We start from the raw sequence: 22,432 nt of genomic DNA, 5'->3' as shown, positions 1-22,432 counted from the left end.
TCCTGAGAGCCCTCAGCCCCTGTGAGTTCCCAGTGCCTAGGCATGGAGTCCCTCATCCAACTCCCAACCAGGACTGTGCCACCTTCTTTTGCTTAGTGTGTAGCGTGGGTCTTTTCATCCCAAAAAGACTTGTGAAGAAGCGGGACTTGAAAGTCAGGGTGACTCAATTTCAAGGAGAAAAAGCTTTTCCTCCCCAGCAGCGGTGCTGTTAAAGCAGAGTGCTCGCTGCCACCAACGGGAGTGGGAGCTGGAGGCTTGGCGAGATTCGGGCGAGCCTGTGTGAGCAGGCAGAAGACAAAACATCAAGGCTGGAATGCTTAATGCAGACAAAAAGCACACAAACCATCCAAGAGCTGCTCTAAAGCAGTCTAATAAATACTAATTTGTATGAGGTCTGCTTGGGACGAGGCTATGCCATATCTGCTGATGTGAGATGAGATCTCATTTACAGTTTCCTGCTGGATCTCGTACTTTCAGCAGCTCATCAAAACAGCCGTCAAGAGCCGTGAGCCCTGTATGCGTGCATAGGACACTGCAGATGAGATTTCGCTGCTGCACATTGGCAATTTGATTCAGCCCAATGACCTGGCGGGGCTGAGCTCCCCTGGGGCCAGTAGGGCTTGTGAGCAAAATACCTTTTTGCATCTCTGGAGGAGCACTCAGGAACATGTCACTTGCAATTGCTGGTCCTCATTTCTCTACTGCTGTCCCTGCTGCCTCGTGGCACGGGGTCTCTGCCAGAACCAGAGCCCGGTGCTCCCTGCAGCGGCACTGGGGGGGTGGGGGGGTGCTAATGGGGGCATCTTCGGCATCTTGTAGTGGAGCAGCTGCCTTGCGGGACAAGGGGAAGGGTACAGGCACGATGCTGGTGGCTCCTGATCTCACCAGTTTCCCTGCTGGCCACTTCTCTGCCAGATTTGCTGGGTGGTGTAGGAGACCCCCCTGCTCGCCCTGGGGTGTCAGCCCTGTGTGGCAGCAGCGAGCCCCATGCTGCCTGTTCTCTGGGCACTCCCAGGCAGCATCCCTGGCTTTTTTTTTTTTTTTTTTTATTTTTCAACAGATGTGGGAACATCAACACAGCCTTTTCAAGGGTCATCTTGGCTCAGACCAAAAATAAGCAGGCAAAAACATGTAAGCCATATCTGGATGGAGACTTTAAGAAGCAGACATTTGGTGAATCATGTATCTTATTTTTGGGGAGAGGTTTGGGCTCGGGCTGCCGTGCAGCAGCACGCAGGCTGGCCAAAGCCTGCCCTCACAGCTGTCCCGTGCAGGTGTTCCCATGTAGGAATTTGGGAGGCAGGAGGAGCCACCGGCAGAGGTGATAGAGTAAAATAAAGCAAGCCAGTAATGATTTTTTCATTTTGCCTGATATGCAAAGAGTAAATGAAAAGCAAAATACATAGTGGAGTTTAAAATCCAACGAGGGAAAAAAAAAGCCAATTTCATGTGACTACAGGGCTACTAATAGCAATCGTTATGGATATGATATTATTTGTTCTAGGTTTTACAGCATCCCTTTAAGCACAGCAGCAGACCTGTGCTGTTCAAGCTTCCCCCTCCTCAGCTTTCCTGACCCGCTTTCGTATCCTGAAAGCTGCAGAAATACATTTCAGGTGCTGACAAGTGTATTAACATAGGCACTGCGTGGGCATGGTATTAATTACAGGAAATATGCTACATGAATTAATGAATAACTGTAAGCATGGTAATTACCTCTTGTATTGTAGATATTGAGTTTCTTCTTGCTGCTGAACTGAAATTGCGTTTCAGGGCATCTGGAAATGCAAAGTTTGGGTGTAGACTAGGCAAACATGTCCTGTGGGTGCCTGGCAGCTCAGGATCAGCATTTCCTTGTCCCTCCTCAATGCTGCAGGAGAGCAAATAGAGAACAGGTTTGGGAAATGCTGTTTTCCTGAAAAAAAAAAAAATAAAAAAAGTTTTAGAAGGGAGTGAGTGAAGATACTATTTACCCACTCCAGCTGTAGCAAGGTCCCTGTAAACACCTGGCTGAAAGGTAGGTTGTGTGGATGCACAGCTTCTTCCCGGGTATCACCGTACTTACCTGTCCCTTGCAGGTAGGTGGGCTGACCTGAGACAGCGCAGGGGGCAGGACATTTCTCCCCCTGTCCCTAGGGATCGATATCTTTCACAGCAATAAACACATGCTCACACATTCTGTGCTGGTGCTGCCCTTACATCTGAGCAGAGATTTGGCTCCAGAGCCAAAACCATCACAAATGCAGAGGCTTTAAATGCGGCTTCGGCAGGTGTGTGCACTAATCGACGAGCTGTTGAGCGCGTGTGGTTTCATGTGAAGAGCTCTCGGCCCGTCTTCATCGCTGCCTCTGACTTCCGATGTGATCTTTTGCCTCCTGTTTCCTGTACATAAAAGACTAGTCTTGCCTAAGAATATCAAGTTATTACTAGGACCTTGGGGAAATCTGATCAGGGAGATAATCGAGTCGGAGTTCCAATTTGCTTATATTAAGTTTCACCAACTGCAGAAGCCAGATACCTTTGTATTCCCCTCCGCTGGCTGGAGCCTCTCCGACAGACGCCGAGGCATCTGTCTCGACACGCTGCCGAACTGGGAAGATAAATACAAACGCGTGGGAATTATCTCTGCGTTTGCTAACCACCAATTTAGGTCTAAGTAGGCTCCCTCTGTTAGGAAGACTAATGAATTCCAATTCTGCAAAATATCCTTTGCTTTTAACAAGCAAGATGGAAGGTAGCTAAAAAAGAAAGAAGGAAGAGCTGTGAATAATGCCACGAGAGAGCCAATTACACCAGCCAGCTGGCATTGCAAAACTTGATGTTTAACTTGATGTTTAACTTAAAGAAGCCTGGCTGCAGTGACGGTGCACTGCAGGGCAGCGTGGTCCATGCAAGGATGCTCTGGGCCAGCCCCGCTGCTGGCAAGGGCAGAGCCGGCGCCGGGCACCGCAGACCACTGAGGCAGGAGCCCCGAGGAGCCAGGAGGGAGCCGCTCCTCCTCCAAGGTTTCCTTCAGCTTTCCATACTGGCAGACCCACAACATGATTGTGCTGTTCTGCCTTGGGGCTGAGCCAAGCCCCAGCCTGGTGGGCACCTCTGCACGTCCCTAAGGCACAGGGCACACGCAGAGCTGTGGCCACAGGGAAGGGCGTCCCACGCTGCTGCATCCTTGGGATGCTCCTGTCCAGGTGCTGGGCTGACCAGGGCATGCCAGGTCTTGCAATGACACAGACTAAGGGACAAAGAGAAACCAGGACTTGAAAAGGCAAGGGATTTCTACCTGTCATTTCATAAAAAAAAAAAAAAAAAATACGCCTAGCTTGAGGTCACTTTCTGTTTTATGAGCAGGAAGATCTATAGGCACGGGGATTTAATACAAGTGCCTGCCTATAGTGGCTGAGACAACTCCCTCTAAAAAAAATATTAATGTCCTGATTACAAATATAAACTCAGCCTCGTATTTTTAGCTCTGGGTTTGCTGAGGGTATGTATTATGTTTAGCAGCCTGATTAATATCACAGTAACTAATTAGGGTGCAAGACAGATACCGGTGATTTGCTTGCAGTGTCGAGTGCAGTCAAAGTGCCATTATATCAAAGATAATTTACTGCGGTGGGGATCATACACTCTCAGATGAAGAACAAGTGGGAGCTGAAGATCTGCCCCCACTCTGCTTCTTCCATACCCTAAGATCTTTCCATACAACCTTATTTTTATCAGAAGGAAGCCATCAATTTGCACTGTAGGTGCCCTGAAAATGAAAAAAGTAGTCCCAGAAATGTTTATTAGCACTAGGGGAACATTAGTTGCGGGGAATTTCAATGGATACCAAACACTTGCACTTATGAGACAGCAAATAACCCTCACCCTCTCAGAAGCACTTCAGAGTTGTGTTTAAAAGCAGCAGGCACTGACACATGCAGGTGCTTCATGGATTAAAAAAAAATTGCTGTCCCTCCTTTATCAAGTCAGTTGTGTGCCTTGCAGAAAAGCTGATTTCTGCTTTCTGCTGCCCAGCAGCACTGATGGCACCCTGCTGCTGGGTTTTCTGCTGGGGCTGGTTGGTAGCCCTGGGATGGCAAACCCGGCAGGAGCATGCTGTGCAGAGCAGAGCCCTCAGCCTCTGCTCTGCCTCTCCCTGCAGTGGAGCTCAGGCAGAGCTCAGCTGTCCCCAGGCAGCAGGGAGGAAAGCATCCCTGTACGGCAGTGGTCTGAAGCTCTGGGGCTTCATGGGCTGCAGAGCAGGCTCTGAGCAGAGCCTGGCTCCTCCAGCCGTGTGCTGGGCTGCTCCATCCAGAACAACAGGCAAGGTGCTTTTCAGCAAAGCTTTCGGGGGCATTTTAAATCAAAAGCTATCAGCCCTTTCAGCCCAAATTAGCTTTTCCAACTTGGTTGAAAACTTTATAATTTTCTCTGAAAATGAAGGGAAAAATATACCAATTGTGGCCATAATCACTGAGACGGCTTTATTGAAGCCCAGGCTGGAAGCTTCCCATTTGAAATGCTTCTTAAAAACTAAAGCTTCAGTAGAAGAACTTGGATGAAGTATAGGGAAGACAGACATGAGATTTCTACCTAAAAGTGCCTGGCATTTGCACAGATCCTGATGCTCACCTACCGCTCATGGGATGCGATCCTCCAGCACTAGCCTCCTCCAGGAGGCAGGGAAATGAAGACATGCCCCTGCCCTGGGAAGCTGGGAGCAGGTTCCCACTTTCCTGGGTCAGGAAGTTATGACAGCAAAATACAAGGGAGAGAAAAAGCAGCTAACTCAGCTGCACGCAGCAGCTAGGCACCAAACTCACTGCGTGCCGTAAAGACAGTCATGCAAGATTAAATACTGGTGGGTCTGCTCTCAGCAAGGCAATTCCTGCCTAACCCTGGGTAATATCACATCTCTGATGCACGGCTGCTGTACCTGCTCGGAATGAGATGGATCTCCTTCATTAACATCAATGGGTTCCAAATACCTTTGTGTACTTATTATTACCTGGCTTTAATGGATAATGAAATTGTGGCATAATATTGCTAACACCTGAAGGGTGTCTAATGGAGAACACAACCGAAGGGAAAGTGCTTTCCTACCTTTGCTGGGGAATTTAAAGGCATCAGGCTTCTTTGCTGGCAGGACTCGTCCGTGTTTGCATTCCCAGCGAGGACAAGGGCTAGCTCGAGCGCACAGATGCTGATCCTCAGCATCCTCCCTGGGAGCACGGATCTGGGCAGCTTCCATTCAGCCCCAGCTGCAGCTCCAGGGCCACCATCGCACCCAATGTGCTGGGGGCCGCAGCTTCAAGGCCGACACATCGGAGGGGCTGTCAGTCCCCAGGGAGGCAGGGCAGTGGTGTGGCTCACACTGGCCCTGGCCTGAGGAACGAAACAGGGCTCTCACACAGACAACAAGCACTGCTCAGCCCTGCATTATGGTCCTGAGCACAGAAAGCCCCAAAACACAGCCCTGCTCCCTGTTGTGTGCAGCCGGGGCAGCCTGGTCTGTAGCACTAACCTGAGCTGCACCTGACATCAGCATAGTGGCACAGGACCAGCCTGGCACCACTCGCCGCCTTGAAATACAGCGTGACTCATCCCTGCAGCTGCTCCAAGCGGAGTTCATTAAGCAGATGAGTAAATACCAGCAGCTTGCAGAGGAAGAGCCTTTCTTTGCAGAGCTCTCAGAGATGGGTTACAGCTGTGCCCGTTTGGCTGATGGGCTCCAAAACATCCCCCTGCTGCTGCTGCCCACAGGGGTGCTCAGCAGTGTCTGTCTGGGGATCAGTCTGTCTGTCCATCTGTCCGGTGGGGTTTCCACACCAGGGGGTGACCCTGTGCTGCCAGGCTCTGCAAGCAGTTTGGGTGGTGGGAGCATGGCTGGGGCAGGGGGCTCACAGCCCTGCCACTCTGCGTGGGCGCAGACACAGCCCCAGCAGCCCCTACCCGCAGCTGCCTCTCGCTGCTCATTGCTGCAGCATTGGCGTTTAGCTCCAATTGCCTGTGAAATGCTTCCGCTGCTGTTAATGAAACGAGGAACATCAGATGTGTCCTGACAACCTCCCCCCAGAAGCCACCCCGCGGCCACCTGGATTCAGGCGCAGGTCCCTTGCTGTGCCCTCCAGCAGCGCTCACCTTGCACGTCCCGGTCAGGCCTCCTGGCACTGCTGCAGCTTCACCAGTTCCCAGCAAAGCCCAGGAAAATGCCTTTTTAGGCACTGCACCACCCTTTCCCATGTCTCTGGAAATGCTGTCCAGGAAAACCAGCCTTCACCACTTGGTCCTTGGGCCAGAGTGGGAGCAAACCCTAAATTGTACAGCGCTGTCCTCTCTGCTGGTGCAGGTGCTGAGCTGCACCCCATGCGCAGGGCTGCTCGGTTACTGCAGCAGCAGAGCTGCTGGTGGCTCTCGCCAGCCACCGCCCCCCTCTGCCTGCCTCCCACCTCCTCTGCGGATGTCACCCGGGCCGTAGCATCCACTTCTCCATGTAGCTCTTGTGGTTAGGGCACTCTGAAAAACAACAAATGACTTTGCAAAAAAGTTGTCCTGTTTCAGTGACATTTTCTTCTACTCCTGCAAAGACCATGCTGCCAGGCATGAGCCTGGCAATCATTTATCAAAGGGCTATTCAAAGGAGATTATAAACAAGCCAGTCTGGAGGAGATACCCTCTTACACCATGAGCCAGGCTTGTGTTCATTACATCTAGTAACACTTTAGAGCACTTTCTGCAGAGACATCTTAACTGCCCCCTCCAGGCCCGCAGAATGTAGCGCTGCTGATAATTAAACCATGAAATACAGTGGGACTGTGGAAGAGCTCGTCTGCCCAGCCACAGCAGCACTGGTTATTTACGACCACTGCACATTTTTATTAGTGAGGATGGGGACAGAAATTGGGGAAGTTTTCCTATTTCTCTAATAAAATCTTATTTTCAAAGCACCGCTGATATAAATTTAATCTCATTACAGCAGTTACATAATCACACTCCCTCATAAAGATGAATAAAGTAAACAAGAGCTGCAGATGGAAGAGGCTGATCAGGTCACCTCCTCATTCCCTGCTAGTATATGATTATCCCCAACAGGATATTCCACTAACACTTTGTCTTCATTGCTGCTGTCAAGCACTTTCACCAAAGACTGCAGAAACCACTTTCCTGCGATGCATACCCACAAGGGGAAAAAATAATTGTTTTAATCAGTGCATCGGTGAGATCCTTGGAAACATTTGTATTTGCTCTCCTATTATGATTTTCGTATTACCTGCTTAATTCATGCTCGGAGGCCAGGGCTGGTGCTGCCGGGGCTCCCGGGCTCCCAGCAGTGCCCTGGCAGTGGGGGGGGGCTGTGGGACGGGGGCGTTGCTGCCAGCGAGCACCTCTGCCCCGACGCACTGGGTCCGGGCCAGTCACCCTCGGGGCGCAATGCTTCAGCCATCTCCCTGCCGTGCTGCACGCTGACCTGCCAGAGCGCGCAGCCACGGCCACCCATCTGCACGTAACTTCTGCATCCACCTCTATTTGGGTTGAGTTATTTACCTAAGGAGACATTTATGGGTTCATAATTAGCAAGACAATGCAGCAGCAAGGCGTTTATGATAGCCTGGTTCACCGTGCGGAGCAAAGCCATCAGGATCTGCAATGACCCATGACAGTGATTAAATTAGTGAAATGCCTAGCGGCTCCCAGCTCAAGCCTTGCAAGGAAAACCAGCCTCCAGCCATGGCCAGGAGGTGATGCCGTTGCAGTCATGCTTTGCACGGCAGAGACACCGTGCCAGCGCCGGTCGCCTCATGTCCCTCAGCAGTGACAGTGGACCTGCAACTCGGGGCGTGTGGGGCTCCGTGATGGGCACCCTCCGGCTGCCACCGGGGCACCCGGTGACACGGGGCTGGTTTGAAGGCTCCGACACTCTCCAGCACCTCTTGACCATGTCTGGGGGCCATGGGTCAGGGAGCCACAACCCTCTGGGCTCTGTGGATGCCAGCTTGCTCCCCGAACTAAACTAACGGCCTCGCAGAGACAACAGATCCCTCCGTGCTTGGTATCCTTCAAAAACCTATTAGCCTTTATGGGAAGCTGTCTCCATATAAGCAAGAAATGGCCCTGTGCTCTGCGGTTTACAAAGTACTGCTCTGCCATCGCCTTGTTTGTAACTACCTGCCTGCTCCTGCTCTGCTGCCCTGGGCTCAGACACTGCGGTCGTCCCCGTTCTGGCTACAGCACGCACCCGGCTCCTGGCTCCGGAGGTCTCGGAGCCCCGGCCACCCCCTGCAGCATCTCACCAGCCAAACCCCACGGCACAGGCTCTGCTGAAGCTGGTGCTGCTGCAGGAATAACGCAGGTGTGGGCTCCAGTTATGTTGCTGGTAGGGGCAGATCAGTGTGATGGGGAGGATGCAGAACATTGCTCATTCCACTGCGCTGTGCAGAGCACTGGAGCCTCGTGCATATGCCCCTGCCCCACAGGTTCCCCTGCTGGTCACCACCAGCTTAAAGAGCTTCCTGCTGGCCTGACAAATGTACCTGCTGGTGTGGCTGTCTGAGGAAAAAGCCCTCATTCAATTCAGAAAGCCGGAAAATTCATTTCAGAAGCTGCCGTGACACACAGGAGTGGGGACCGAGGCCCCACTGGCAGTGGCTGCCTCAGACATCCCTTGTCCCTAGGGGCTGTGTGGCTCCCCTGGCAGTGCTGCCCAGCCCAGGTTGATGCCGTGCTCACTGCAGATGAGCCCGGCTGCTGCAGGATGCTTCCGAGAAGCGTCTGCTGCTGGGGAAAGTCTCCTTTCCCATGGCTGGTGTCTCCTGACAGACAACCTGGTTGCATTTCTGAAACTGCTTGGAGCCAACGGAGCTGATGCATGCTTAAAAACAAGTAAAAACAAATAAAAATGCAGGTTATGCTGTCAGCAGGCAGAGCAGGGGACTGTATTGCACAGCACTACCAGCTGAGCCGAATAGGGCAGGCTGCAAGCAGGACCCTCAGGGAGACTTCGCACCTGTCCAGTACAAGTTTGGCATTACATGGTTAAAACCTAATAGTCAGCAGCCCAACCCAGCGGTGGGGTAGGAAAAATTCATCAAATACTGAAAAAGACTGGAAGCACGAACACTGCTCTGCCTGGCCCAGCAATGCTCCCCGTGGCCCCGCAGCACCACGTGCGTGGCCGTGCCCCCCGGCACCACCCTGGTGGGGGCCGCAGGGCGCTGCGGGGCCGCTCAGACACTGCTGGCTCTGAGGCAGCAGCTACAGGCACAGGGAGCTGGGCTGAGCCCTCAGAAACTCTGGATGCCAAGTGCTTCGATTCTCAGAAAAGCAATTACTGTGCAGCAGATTACAGAGCTAATAAAATCCCATTATACCATTTCAGAAAGTAAATCTGATCTGGATACTGCCAATTTATATCAGACATCCCACAAAAAGTCCCGTAAGAGCCCCCGACGCGCAGACTGTGTGTGCACGCGCGTAATACAAGGCCATAATAGATCACACTAATTAGATACCCGATAACAGGAGGGCTGATAGGAACTACATTAAAATCTCTTTAAGATGAAGACATAAAACCCAAGGGAGAAGATTCAGAGTTAATGATGCTGCTGTGGAGGCTGTGGTTCAGCAGTCCTTGCCCTGGACCCTACTGTCCCACTTCGCCCCGGATCCTGCTCCACTGCTCAGCCCCTCGGCCAGATCCTGTCCAGCGCCGCCGTGCTCCGTGCCTGCTGGCCGCAGGTGCTGGTGGCTGGAGGAAGCGTGGTGGCAGCGGGGCTCTGCGCGCTCCCCAGCACCGCGGCGCAGGGCACGGTCCCCAGCGCCGCTGCGGCACTGCCCGTGATTTTTATTATCCAGATTCAATAACAGCAAACAGCTCCGAGCTGTCTGCGCTCCCCGGGAGGTGACTTACCATCCACTAACAGAGCTGAGAAATCAAATTAGCCCCAGCTTTGCACTCTCTCTTTCCCTGACACCACTATTGGCAGCCAAGGGGGAGTTCATCAGGGCCGTGCACTAATTCTTATCTCGTTTAAGTGACTCCACGCTGCCATCTGATGCAATTTGCTCCATGCCACAGCCAAGGGCTCTGATCCCTGCCTGTCTACTTCACCATGACTCCCAGTACAGGGAAGCTTCTGGGGAAGCTGGGCTGCTGTGCTGTCTGCAAGCACTGCAAGGCTTTGAGGAAAGCCTGTCCCCAGCCTTGCCCAGCACTGAGCGTTTGTTCTTTGCTCCTCTCCTGCATTTACAGCTTCTCCCCATGCTGCTCAGTGCAGCTCCAGAGCTCTCACTTCCTTGCTGCTGGAGCCCACCCTGCACCAGAGCGGCTCTGGCTGCAAATGCTGTTCTAAGGGGTTTGTTAGCTGGGGACTGGTCAAACCTGCACACAAAGCCGTCGAGGTGGATGCTAACTTATTGGCCCAACAAGAATCAGTTGCTACCTGCACAGTGCCTGCAGGCACCTGTGGCAGTGTGGTCATGAGGTTTTCCTTGGAAAAACCTCGCTCTGCTGTCACCCAGCACACCAGCAGGGTATGGGCAGCATTGTCCCAACCACGCTGCAATGTCAGCATCCAGACACTGCCCCTCCCAGAAATGGGAGCCCTCCCCGCAGAGCTGTGCCTGGGCAGGGGGCTGGGGGAGCCAGGGGCTCGGGCGCTGCGCATTCGCCCAGCACCAGTGTGACAGCCCATGGGGTGGGTGGCCTCCTCCTTCCTCCTCCCTGCCTGAAACTTGATGCAGCGGAGCAGGCTGATTGCAAGATTAATTACGCATTTTCAAAAACCTGACGGCTGGGGGAAAGCAAGCAAAAAGTGCTGCCTGCTTCCCTGATTAGGTTCACTTATCTGCAGAGGAGAGCGGAGAGCTCAGGCTGGGGAAGGGAGCCGGGAGACCTGAGGCACCAGAGCTATGGTGCTGGCGGCTCTCACAGCGCTTCTGTCCCTGCTGCCTCTTGCGTCGATGCTGCAGGACACAGGTAAGGACATCACGGGGAAGTCTGGCAGGGTAGGGGAGAAGGAGCTATTTTCTGGTAGCTAAAGGCATGTTGGTGTACCTTAATAAAAAACTAGCAGCTCTCTATAGCATGCAAACACTAGTTAATTAATTAATTAATTTTTAAAAAGAGAGATTAGTATCATTGAAAATTTGCATACCTGGGAAAAGACCAGCCATGGTTAACCTCTTGGTAAGATCTTCGAGGCACTGCACACTTGAGCAAGTGCTGGTGGCACAGGCTGCGAGGAGAGGGAGGTAACAGCGTATTTTAACCCAGATCCAAATGTTGGGCTCGTTGGTGTGAAGCTTCAAAGAACTTTGGAAGTGTTCAGAGTGAGTCCTGAGGAACAAGTAAGAGAGAAAACAGAAACAGAACGATCTCCTGTCCATTTGTCTGCAGCTCCCAGTTTGGGACCTGTTGCCCAAGCCCCTCACATGATAAATGTATTTCTTTGATAATGTTTCATTACTTGTAATGTGGAATGGGATTTTGGGGATGACAGCACGCTGAAGTGATGCTGTGGCTGTGCTCTGTAATCTTAGCTCCACACAGTGGAAAAATAACTGCCAAAATACTAATAAGCAGATCTTACTTTCTCTTGTTTAACCTTTTTCGAGAAACAGTAAAAAAAAAAATAAAATCACTGTGCTGTTTTGCACCAACACACGTGAAAGTTCTCAGCAGGTTTATAACTCGGGAAAGACTTTGGGCAGCGAGCTCATCTTTTCCACCAGGGACTTGTCCCTTTCTGAGTCCAGAGACTTGCCCGAGGACTGGCAGGGGAGGAAGGGGAGGAAGGAGCCCTTGCAGCCGGGGAGCCGCCAAGCCGGAGGGCTGCACGCGGCCGCACAGTGCCAGCGCTCGCGTTCCCCTCCCTTCCTCAACGGCAGCTCACAGAAAGTGAAAACCCACAGCAGAGGTGGCCAGGGCCTTCCTTACGAACTCCGGTGACAGGTGAGGCTGGACAGCTGAAGTCCTTTATTCCTCCCCAGGAACAATCCCCTGCGCCCTGGACTCGGCATGGTCACCTTGCTTTAGCACTGCACGCGGGGCCGTGCCAGAGCGGGTGCTGCGAGGCAGTTCTCACCCCCACAGCTGCACCAGGCCCTGACCTGGCCACAGGGGGTGGCATTTTTGGCCGATGTTCTTTACGCTGAAAAGTCAAAGCAAGCCCATACAGGGTGAAGACACGGGCCATGCAAGTGATTTCAGGAGCATGTGTTGATTTTGTCTTATTTCAGCTGAGAGGGGAAAAAGCTAGGACAATACGTTTGTATTTAAAAAAATTAATCCTACAATTGGGTATTTTTTGAATAATAGTTCACAGTTGATGCTGATTGCCTTGCAATGTTTCAACGCTTGGCCACAGAATATTGCAGGCCAACAGATACTTGGCTGGAGGCTTTCTGACATTTTAGTTTGTCAATTTTTGAGCTATTTCATTTCACACCACTCACCAAAGACAAGAATTATCTTTAGCTTAGGAAAAAGGACAGAAAACGGTGAACATGTCCCACTTACCTGCGGTGTGGCAGGCAAAGCCACAGAGAAGCACAGATTTGGGCCAGGCAGACCCTTGAAGCCAGCACGTGTGCGAGACGTGGGGCAGCTGCTGGGAAGACCAGTACGCCTGGTGTGATCCCAGCCGTGTCCTCTCCCTCCAAAGTGAGTTTTCCCAGACACTGAGCTCGGCAGCACGGGTCTGAAGGCAAGTGTTGTGAGCCAGTTGCAACCAGCTGCAGTGCTTGAGGCCACTTGGCCCTAGCCACTGGTGCAATTACAGCAGTGCCTGTTTTCCTCCCATCGCCCTAATTGCTGTGTCTCGCCCCCCCTTCCCTATCTCCTCCCTTGGCTAGCACGTGGCTGGATGAGGGTTGTGAGCCCCACCAGCTCTGAGGCATTATAGATCCCATGCAAAGTTGGAGGGGTCAAGGCTAATGTTTTTTTTTCAGTCGCAAAGAAAGATTAAAGTTTCCTTCCAGGCAGCTTTTCCCCAAGTTCCTGCAGATCTATTCCAATTAGTGCCTTTTGTGATGTGCAGAGCAGGCTCGGGTGCTCCAGATCAAAGCTGCAAGTGCGGTTCTGCCACCTGGCCCGCCTGCAGCCTCAGCAGCAGCCTTGCAGTGAGGACTGGGGTGCTGACAGCAATTTGCAATGCAATTAGTGCTCCCAGCATCAGCAGAGGGGTTGTTTCTGCAGGAAACAAATGTCGAGATAACAATAAGACCACTTATTTAAAAGTGTTGCTCCTCATGCTAAAGCAAGTTCTGTCCTAGCTGAAGATACCAAAGTGACTGCGTGGAGCTGCAGCCGTAATGCCCACGCCCTGCAGAGTGGTGCTGGGCCAGCACTGCATGCACACGTGCACACACCAGTCCTGCTCGTCCTTCTCCAGCTTCAGCTCATACAGACCACACAGCAATAAACACAGCCTGCTGCCCATCGGCAGGCTCCTCCTGTAGCTGCTGCTAAAGGACTGATTTCGGTGTTATTTATATCACATATCCCACCAGGAAAGGGAGCGTCTCCCTCATGCAAGTCACCACAAACCCCACAGTGCTGCCCTGGCCTCACGCTGCAGGCTTTGGCCTCTGAGCGGAGCAGGGCCAGCAGGGCAGGAGGAGAGCTATGGGGCAGGGGTGCCAGGTCCCTTCCCGGGATGGCACGCGGTGCTCAGCCACAAAAGCGCAGAGGCACGGCTATCCCAGCTGGCGGTGGGGCCCTCGCTCATTGCTAATCACATATGCCCTGCTAACTGGGCTGAAAGGAAAGTCTCGGCCTGCACCTCCTCCTTTTGTGGGCGACGAGCAGATGGGTGGGTAGCAGGGAGCATCCAGCTGCCACGTGCGCTGCGAGAGGATGAAATCTGAATGCGGAGAAGGATGCGCTGTCAGATACCCGGGCTCCTCAGCCTTCACACAGCGCCATTGAGAGCCACAAATGATGGAGGAGTGGTACAGACCTTCCCAGCATTGCGTGCATGCATTGGAGCAGCAAAGATGGGATAAGGAACAGATATTTGACCAATAGCCAAAAAACCCAGCTGTCCTGCCGTCGCTTTCCAAGAGAGGCTCTGGCTACGGCAACGTTGGCCAGCAGCGCTTGGAAGCATTTGCTCCATACAAAGCACTTGGGGGCCTGGATCCAAAGCCTGGTGGCACAGCCCCCAGGATTAACATGGGTAACTTTTTCTCATGTAGACAGATTTTAGTCTTTTTCATTACCTAGTACATGAATTTAGCATTTTGATTCATCTTTAACCTCAGCCTTCACCTTCATAGTAAAGAAGCAATGCTTCTCAAAATAGTAAGAGTTGGAAAACTTATCTCAGGGCACTGACTCCCTTGCAGCTTCCCACAGTGGCTGTCTATTTGTCCTGACATCGCTCCTGGAGAAGAGGCAGATGGCAGCCTTCAGGTGGTACCCGGCTACCCAAAACCCAAGAAGTGTCCAGGGGAAAGTCACAGAGTGATCCATGTAGTTCGCAGAAGACCTGAATAAAACAGTAGATGAGGTTTCAAGAATGCTGGCATTCTTGTTTCCCAGCAAGATGCTCTTAACCTTGGCTGGAAAATACAATCCCAAATAGTAATCCAGGTACATCATTCAAAAGCATCTTGCATTTTGAGGCACACCCCATGGAGATTTTAGGGCACTGCCTGGATGTGAGCAGCCCCTGGCACAGTGCGGAGGGGATGGCAGGGCCCCGCGTCCTGCACCCAGCCTGCCCTCGCGTCCTTGCCTGCAGTAAGGGGAGGCAGCGTGGCCCCAGGTCCTCCCCAGGGCTGGCCACAGGCACTGCTTCCCTGGAGCTTCCTTTGCCCATCCCTGGGGATTTGGGGCGGCAGGTCAGGGAGCCAGGACAATTCTGCGACAGCACCTTTCCCTGCCCTGGCAGGTACCCCGAGGGCAAGCTGGGTGCCAGACCCCGACGCGCCGGCCCTGCTCCGCCTGTCCGACTCGCTGCTGGCTCACTACAGGAAGGGCACCCGGCCTGTGCGGGACTGGCGCACCACCACCACCGTGGCCATCGATGTCATGGTGTACGCCATCCTCAGCGTGGTGAGTCCACTGATCCCACTGCTCCGCCGCCGGGCCAGCTGGGGGGGGGGGGGGGTCACCCTGTGACAACCGTGTGTCCTCTTATTCCTACAGGATGAGAAAAACCAGGTGCTGACCACCTACATCTGGTACAGACAGGTGAGCCGTGAGCCGAGAAGACCTTTGCCAACTCCCCCTCCCTTGGGGCCCTGTCTGCCACTCCCGAGGCTGGAGCACCCGTGGTGACTGGGCTATGTGCCTCCCAGCAGGACCCGATTGTCCTGGAGGAGCTCATGTGGGAAGGCAGGCTGTTGGCACCCAGCCCTGATGTTTGCCTACCTTAGCATCCCAGTTTCTAGCCCTGGAGAAAAGTCCTGGTGTGGTGGCTCCTTTGAAAACTGGAGCCAGCTCCCTTGGATGCAGGAATGCAAGAAAGGCGTGGAGCACTGAACTCAGCACAAAAGAAAATCTCCGTTGCATTCACACAGTTTGCCCCTTCCTTCCCTTCTTTTCCCTAATGCAGCTTCCTTGTCTGCTCAGCTGCTCGCTCACCTCTGGTTTCAGTTCCCTGTGAGTGCTCAGTCATCAGTCAATGAATTCACCCTCAAATGAAGCCTGCAAACCACAAAATACCTGGACACAGGCAGAACCAGATAGTTTCAGGAAGGGTCAGGACAGGCATTTCTGTGCTCATGGGAGATGCTGTTGGGGACAGTGCTGTCTCACTGTGACAGCCAGCACCCTTGGAAGGTAAAGGCATCTCCATGTGCGTGTGCCTGAGTGATCGCACCCCAGCTTAGCGCAGAGAGGTTATCTCCTGTGATAACAAGACCTCTGCAGGTCAGGAATCAAGAGCCTAAAGACACAGCCTTTATGCTTCTTGCTTCTCACTGCTGGGTGGCTGTGATAGCTGAGGAAATGGGCTTTCCTGCCTCTCAGACACGGGATTTAGTACATTTCCATGGCATGCTGCTAACATCAGGTTTGGATTTTGGTGGGACTAGGACTGATCTCACCTCCAAGTTCCCTTCTGCTTTGTCCCTGCAGCACTGGACAGATGAGTTCCTCCAGTGGGACCCGGCGTGCTTTGACAACATCACACAGATATCGCTCCCTGCGGAGAGCATCTGGGTGCCTGACATCCTCATCAATGAGTTGTGAGTGCAGTGCAGCTCTCCGAACCCCATCGCAGGGGACCCCAAAAGAGAGCAGGGTGGTTTAGCCACCCTCTCGCACCATGAGCACGCGTGCTGTGCCTCGCTCTGTATTCCCCACACGGAACTGGCAGTGCCCCCATATCCGGTGAGCTGCAGATGGGGAAACGGCTTGGCAGTTGGGACATTTCCAATGCTGGCTAACCACAAACATTTGTAATTACCCACACTGTGCGGGGGGGTGGAATCCAGATATTTGGAGAAAGGCTTTGTTAAGAAGGCACAATGCAAGGGCAGCTGCAGAGCTGCCAGCCCTTCCTGCAAAGCCAGCCATTGTCCTTCCCCGCCCCCACTTCTGCTGGGATTTAAGTTGTTCCCACCAGCTCGTGCTGCAGAGACCTCTGCGAAGCAAAGCCACAAATGGTCCTTGGGCTGCACTGGGAGAGGGCAGCAGCACGGGGAATACAGCAATGACACAGGGCAGCTGCGCTGACATGGGGGGGTGGCATGCTTGTGTCCTGGCCCCCCCCCCCCCCCCCCCCAGCCTCCCCTTATTCCCAAAAAAGCAGGTTGGCAGAGCAGCAAGGTAAGGTCCCAGTTCTCACGCTGGGCAGTCCCCATCCCAAACGCAGCTGGCCAGGAGGAGCCCACTCCGCTCACGGTGCTCCCCGAAGCGCTCCCTACCCTTGCTCTCTGTCCCTGTGCCCTCCAGCGTGGACGTTGGGAAGTCCCCTGATGTCCCCTACGTCTACGTCCGCCACCACGGAGAAGTGCAGAACCTCAAGCCCATCCAGGTGGTGACTGCCTGCAGCCTGGATATCTACAATTTCCCCTTCGACGTCCAGAACTGCTCGCTCACCTTCACCAGCTGGCTGCACAACAGTGAGTGCCGGCCCCGGGGGGCTCGGGGCGGGCCGGCTCCGTGCAGGGGACGCGTCCCCCTCTAGGTGGCCCCAGCGGCTCGGGAATGCGCCGCGGCCGGGCACGGGCACGGGCACCCGGCAGCTCCGTCCCCACCTCTTCCAGTCCGCGACATCAACCTCTCGCTCTGGCGGACCCCGGAGCTGGTGAAATTCGACAGGAGCATCTTCATGAACCAGGGCGAGTGGGAGCTGCTCTACGTGCTCAGCCACTTCCAGGAGTTCAGCGTCAAGAGCAGCGACAGCTACGCCGAGATGAAGTTCTACGTAAGGGCCCTTGCCTCCCCGCGGGACCGGGAGCCCCACGCCACCCTGTGCCCTGCTTTGGCCTCTGATCTTCTCAAGGATGAGGCCAAAGCAGGGCAGGGCTTTGCCCCCCCAGTCCCCTTGCTTCATAACCGAGCCGCTCCCCTGCTTCTGTGCTGTTGCATCCCCTGCCACTGGCACCTCTCCTGGTGCTGAGGGCCCTTCCGAGGGTCCTGTCAGTGCAGCCCACCATCCTCACCTGCTTTAGAGGAGACCCACACCAGCTCAAGCTCTCCTTTCAAGCAGGACTCTTGCCTTCACCAAATCTTTCCTGTCTTTCCTTCTGTCCTGGCAGGTAGTTATCAGGAGGCGTCCCCTCTTCTATACTGTCAGCCTGCTGCTCCCCAGTATCTTCCTGATGGTGATGGACATTGTGGGCTTCTACCTACCTCCCAACAGTGGCGAGAGGGTCTCTTTCAAGATCACACTGCTACTGGGCTACTCAGTTTTCCTAATCATTGTATCTGACACGCTTCCGGCTACGGCTGTTGGCACCCCACTGATAGGTACAGCAGTGATACCAGTCCCAGCTGGCAACAGGGCAAGAGCTCTTCACACGGCTTACGTGGTGGGAGCCTAGCACTCACCTCCCTCACTGCCACTGAGCCAGGACAGTGCCCAACAACCATGGGCTAAAGCCCATCCCTCTGGGACCAGGATGCTAAGGAATCAGGGGGGAGGTGGTTCAGCTCCAGCACAGAAACATTACCAGAACTAGAGGAGCAAGAAGGGGGAGGTACAAAACTGGGGGCTGTAAGAGGAGCTCAGGACTTGGGGTGTCGAGATGACAGTCACACATGGCTGAGAGCTGCACTGGAGCTCTAGGTCTGGCCCAGGGGCATGTGAGGGCCCCATTGGAGCAGCACAGGGAGCAGAAAAGGCATCCTGCTGACTAGATGGGGTGGTCAACAAAGCAACTGCAACAGCAGTCACGGGCCGGGAGCAGCAGGAACTGCAGCTCTGTGCAGAGACCGCAGGGCTGCGAGAGAGGTGGGCAGGGGGAATTCCCTCAGGACCTACCTGCTCTGTGCATCAATCTAAAAACTGTGCCGGCCATTGCAGGCCACTCACCTTGCTGGCATCTCCACAGGCATCTATTTTGTGGTGTGCATGGCACTGCTTGTCATCAGCCTCACGGAGACCATCCTCATTGTGCGCCTGATACACAATCAAGACCTGCAGCCCCACGTTCCCAACTGGGTGAAGCACTTGCTGCTGGAACGTGCTGCTCTCCTGCTCTGCATCAGGGACAGGAAGAAATTCAGCCAAAGCAGGGCACAGAGCTCAGACATCTCCAGGCATGTGGAGAACAACGACAGCACAGGTAAGGGCTGGAGAGAGAGCTCCTGCGGGAGGAGAAGGGGACCGGGCCTCACACAGCTCTAAGCCCAAATCTAGTCTAATGGCATATTATCAGAACTACCAAAATGTTCACCTTTCCAATTAGCTCTCACCTCTATTGGAGCTCTGAGCAGCAGCAGCAGACACCCCACATTCACCTCTCAGGAGCCACCCCCAGTCTGTGTCATGCCCAGAGAAGTGACGATGCCCAGCTCAGGTGTGCCCAGCACTGCTGGCATCTTCAGCCCTGGAGCAAGACTGGCAGAAAACTGAATTTTCCAAACTGGGCCTGTTCTAGAGCATGGTCCCCTGTCCTGGCACAGTAAATAGCAGCCAAGCAGGAGCCTTCTCTCCTTCCAAGCCAAGCACAACCCTTTTACTTTCCATGCTTCTTTGCAAGCCAGTGCTCCGTGAGCAGCATTGCCAGCAGCCTGGGGAGTGGAGAGCAAGGTTGTGACTCACTGTGGCTCATGCATGGCAATACGGATGTCCAGATCACACACACAAATCCCAGCTCTGCATCTAAACAGATTTTTCTCGCTTACCTCTCTTGATCCTGCAGCCAAGCTGAACCACTATGGCTGTGAGGACCCCCGGGAGCGTGAGGTGGCAGGGGGCACGAGGCCCACTCCTGCCTTTGGCACTCTGGCAGAGGGCTCTCCACTCATGTACAGCGTCCTGCACGAGATCACCACCATTCGCCAGTTCCTCGAGAAGCGTGATGAGTTTCGCGACGTTGCCCGCGAGTGGCTGCAGGTGGGCTACGTGTTGGATGTCCTGCTCTTCCGGGCGTACCTGGTGGCCGTCCTGGCCTACACCATCACGCTGGGCGCTCTCTGGTCGGTGTGGCAGTACGCCTGAGCTGCCTCTCGGGGCAGGCGAGGTGGAGACCTCGGATGCCGCGGTGCTCCCCGGCTCGGACCCACCCGCGCTTTCTGACCGTGGAGACCCGCGCTGGTGCGACCGTCCCCCCCGGCAGCTCCGAAGCAGCAGCAGCCGAGGGCTGAGGCACGAGCGAGCACGGCTCTCACCGTCCCTGCCCCGCCGCCCCCCGGCAGCCCCTCGAGCCCCTCGAGCCGGGGCCGGGTCGCGGCGCTGCCCCCTCCCCGCCGGCCCCGCTCCGCCGCGGCTTCAGCACCGCGGACAGCGGCGCCCGCCCCGGCGGCGGCGGCGGCTCCCGCCCGGGCTCCCCCCGGGCCCCCCGGCCCCGCTCCGCTGGGAAGGGCCCGGGGCTCCGAGCGCACCCTGCCCGGCGGGCGCTCACCTGGAGCCCCGGGGGCAGGCGGGCACCGGGGGGCCTCTCCTCCCTGAGCCCTTCCCCAGGCGCTTTCCTGCTGCCCCCCGGCTCCTTCCCAGCCCCCCTCCCCTCGTCCCACGCTACCTGCCGAGGGGCACAGCTTCACCGGCTCCATCCGCCCTGCACAACGCACTGGGGGCCACGCACCCGTTCCCCATTCTCCGTTACTGCTTCACGAGAGCCAGCTGCTCGCCCGGCTCTGCATGTTTCTTTCGGCCGTGTTTTGCATGCTTGACTGGCAGAGCCCCTCCACATTCCTGCCCAGCAGTACAGTAACTGGGGGAGAACTAGCGGAGCGGGGACAGTGAGCCCAAACAGCGATGCAAATGGGACCGTCTCCATAGGAATGCAGTTCTGGAAGAGACCAACAGGGTTACCCATCCTGGTCCTCTGCTACTGCAGGCTTCTACAGCGGCCATAAATAAATATATGCCCTCTGTGCACCTCTGCCAGGGCAGAAGCATAAAGCTGCCATCTAACAGGAGAGAAAAGCTCCTCCTGTATCTGAGAGCAGCAGGACTGTGATTTGAGCCAAAAATGTAAGGAGACGATCTGCCCAACACGGTACCTACACTTGCTTCAAAGGTGGGAGCGTCTGGCAGTTGTGACAACCACTGAGAGAAAAAGCAATACTGACAGCATTTTCAGGGTGGTTCCTGGCCTGACCACACTTGGCTGAGACCCCTTGCAGGTGGGGATGTGCACTTCACACTGGTACTTACCTGCGCACCCAGTGCAGGCACCATCCTCAGGAAGGCTGGAGATGAAGGGAGGCCCCATCCTGTTTGCTCTGGTAGCTCCTCTGTGAACAGCAGGGATAGAGACTGCAGGCAGCAGGGAAGACAGAGATATCACGGTGTCCGGCTCTCCTATGCCTGCTCCCAAGCCCACCAACCATGATCTGAAGGCCTGACACCCTCCCAAGCCTTCACCTGCAGGAAAACTCCCTGCTGAGTGACAGGAGGGCTGCAGGACGGGTGGCGTGGGCTCCTGGCAGCGCTGGCCCGCGCTAATGTGCTGATGGTCTGTAAGTGGCTGTCTATTGATGAGGTGTCCAGTTAAAGAGTTCGTGAGACACTAAATCAGCCCATTGATCCTACTGAGATCGATGGTGCTACAGACCTGATCAGTGCAGCGGGCAATTAACACCCTCTGGAATGAGCCGCCTTCATGTAACATCAAACGCTCCAACAGACAAATCCAATGGGCCCATTGAACCAGGCGCGCGGTGCCTCCTGCCCGCACGAGATCTGGGTTGAGGTCGGCAGGGCCACCACATCACCTTACTCAGCCCCACCGTGCCCCGCGGAGCCGCGCGGAGCCCCGCCATCCCACGGCTCACCTGTGCTGCCACAGCTCCCAGCTGCTGGCTGGATCCCAGGGGCCATCCAGGCGCAGCACAGGAGCTCCATTTTCCAGCCATCCCAGCCCTGTGATACGGTCCTGCATGTGACCTAACCCTGTGCAGAGCTGCTAACCCTCAGCTGCTCCACAGGTTCCCCCATGGGAAAGGAGTCTGCCAGAGCTGGAGGAAGCATCTAGGTTTTTTCCCTTACAGATAGTGCTTTTCCCTCACGCTGCTTTGGGAAGTGCTGCATGCAGGAAAAGTTACAGGCATCTCTCTGAAATAAGTCTGGATTTTCCTCTTAAAAAAAAAAAAATCAATAAATCTGAATCTAATCTACTAATAAAGGTTTAATGAGGACATAATGTTGATGGAACAGAACATTGTTGCAGCATAATCACTCCCAGCTGCTGTGTGAATGTGCAGACAAAGGCCCAGTCCTATGACAATTTCCCTGTTATAATAACTCCTTTGTATGAGGCCAAACACTGCAGCAGAATCTTATCCCTCCCTTTTGCAAGGGACAGTGCAGGCAGCAGGTCACTGGAAGCAGGTCACCTCAACCAGAGGTGCCCAAAACCTCCCTGGGACGAGCTGTGCTGGGAGGAAGCTCTCAGGGGCTGTTGCTTGAGCCCGGGCTTGGATATCACCTCTGATGCCTCCACGGGCCAAAAGCCACCCCCTCGTCACCCAGGATGGCTGTGTCCTGCAGCAGCACGATGCAGAGCAAGGAGCATGGGATGGGACATGGCTGTCCTGGTGGAGTTGGAGACCCGTGTCCAGTGGGGACTTCAGGACAGGCACGTGGCTCCCCCGTCCCCAGGGCATGGTAAGAGCCCACACTCGACACCAGCGCCCAGCAGCCTGGTGCATTTCATCCATCACCTAAAAAATAAATGTTACATCAAGTGACTCCGCACCATAACTTGCACACGATGAGTGTGTGACCCCATCCTGGTCCCAGTGCGTGCCTGGCTCCCCGAGGGCGAGAGGGAGACGCTCACGGCCCCTGCCCGGCTGCTGCGGCTGCATGCCGCGTGCTGTACAGTT

General features: G+C 54.7%; 2 protein-coding genes across 2 annotated transcripts in view; one reads left to right on the top strand and one right to left on the bottom strand.

Annotated features, from left to right (window-relative positions):
* The window catches only part of USP28 (ubiquitin specific peptidase 28), a 31,920-nt gene extending 30,183 nt beyond the window's left edge, over window positions 1-1,737 (bottom strand). Inside the window, exon 1 of the mRNA XM_035555687.2 lies at window positions 1,717-1,737. The gene's annotated coding sequence lies outside the window, so the exon portion shown is untranslated. The remainder of the gene's footprint in view (window positions 1-1,716) is intronic.
* A 9,153-nt stretch (window positions 1,738-10,890) lies between these two features.
* On the top strand, window positions 10,891-19,601 carry LOC118252366 (5-hydroxytryptamine receptor 3A-like). The gene is made up of 9 exons (XM_050715045.1): window positions 10,891-10,976; window positions 14,893-15,040; window positions 15,134-15,178; window positions 16,067-16,176; window positions 16,886-17,055; window positions 17,200-17,360; window positions 17,695-17,905; window positions 18,490-18,723; window positions 19,303-19,601. The coding sequence occupies exons 1-9, from the start codon at window positions 10,891-10,893 to the stop codon at window positions 19,599-19,601; spliced, it is 1,464 nt and encodes a 487-aa protein (XP_050571002.1).
* The last annotated feature ends 2,831 nt before the right edge of the window (window positions 19,602-22,432 follow it).

Source organism: Cygnus atratus, chromosome 22 (assembly GCF_013377495.2).
Source record: "Cygnus atratus isolate AKBS03 ecotype Queensland, Australia chromosome 22, CAtr_DNAZoo_HiC_assembly, whole genome shotgun sequence".
NCBI lineage: Eukaryota > Metazoa > Chordata > Aves > Anseriformes > Anatidae > Cygnus > Cygnus atratus.
Note: the sequence above shows the minus strand (reverse complement) of the source record. Positions and strands in the feature narration are given on the sequence as shown.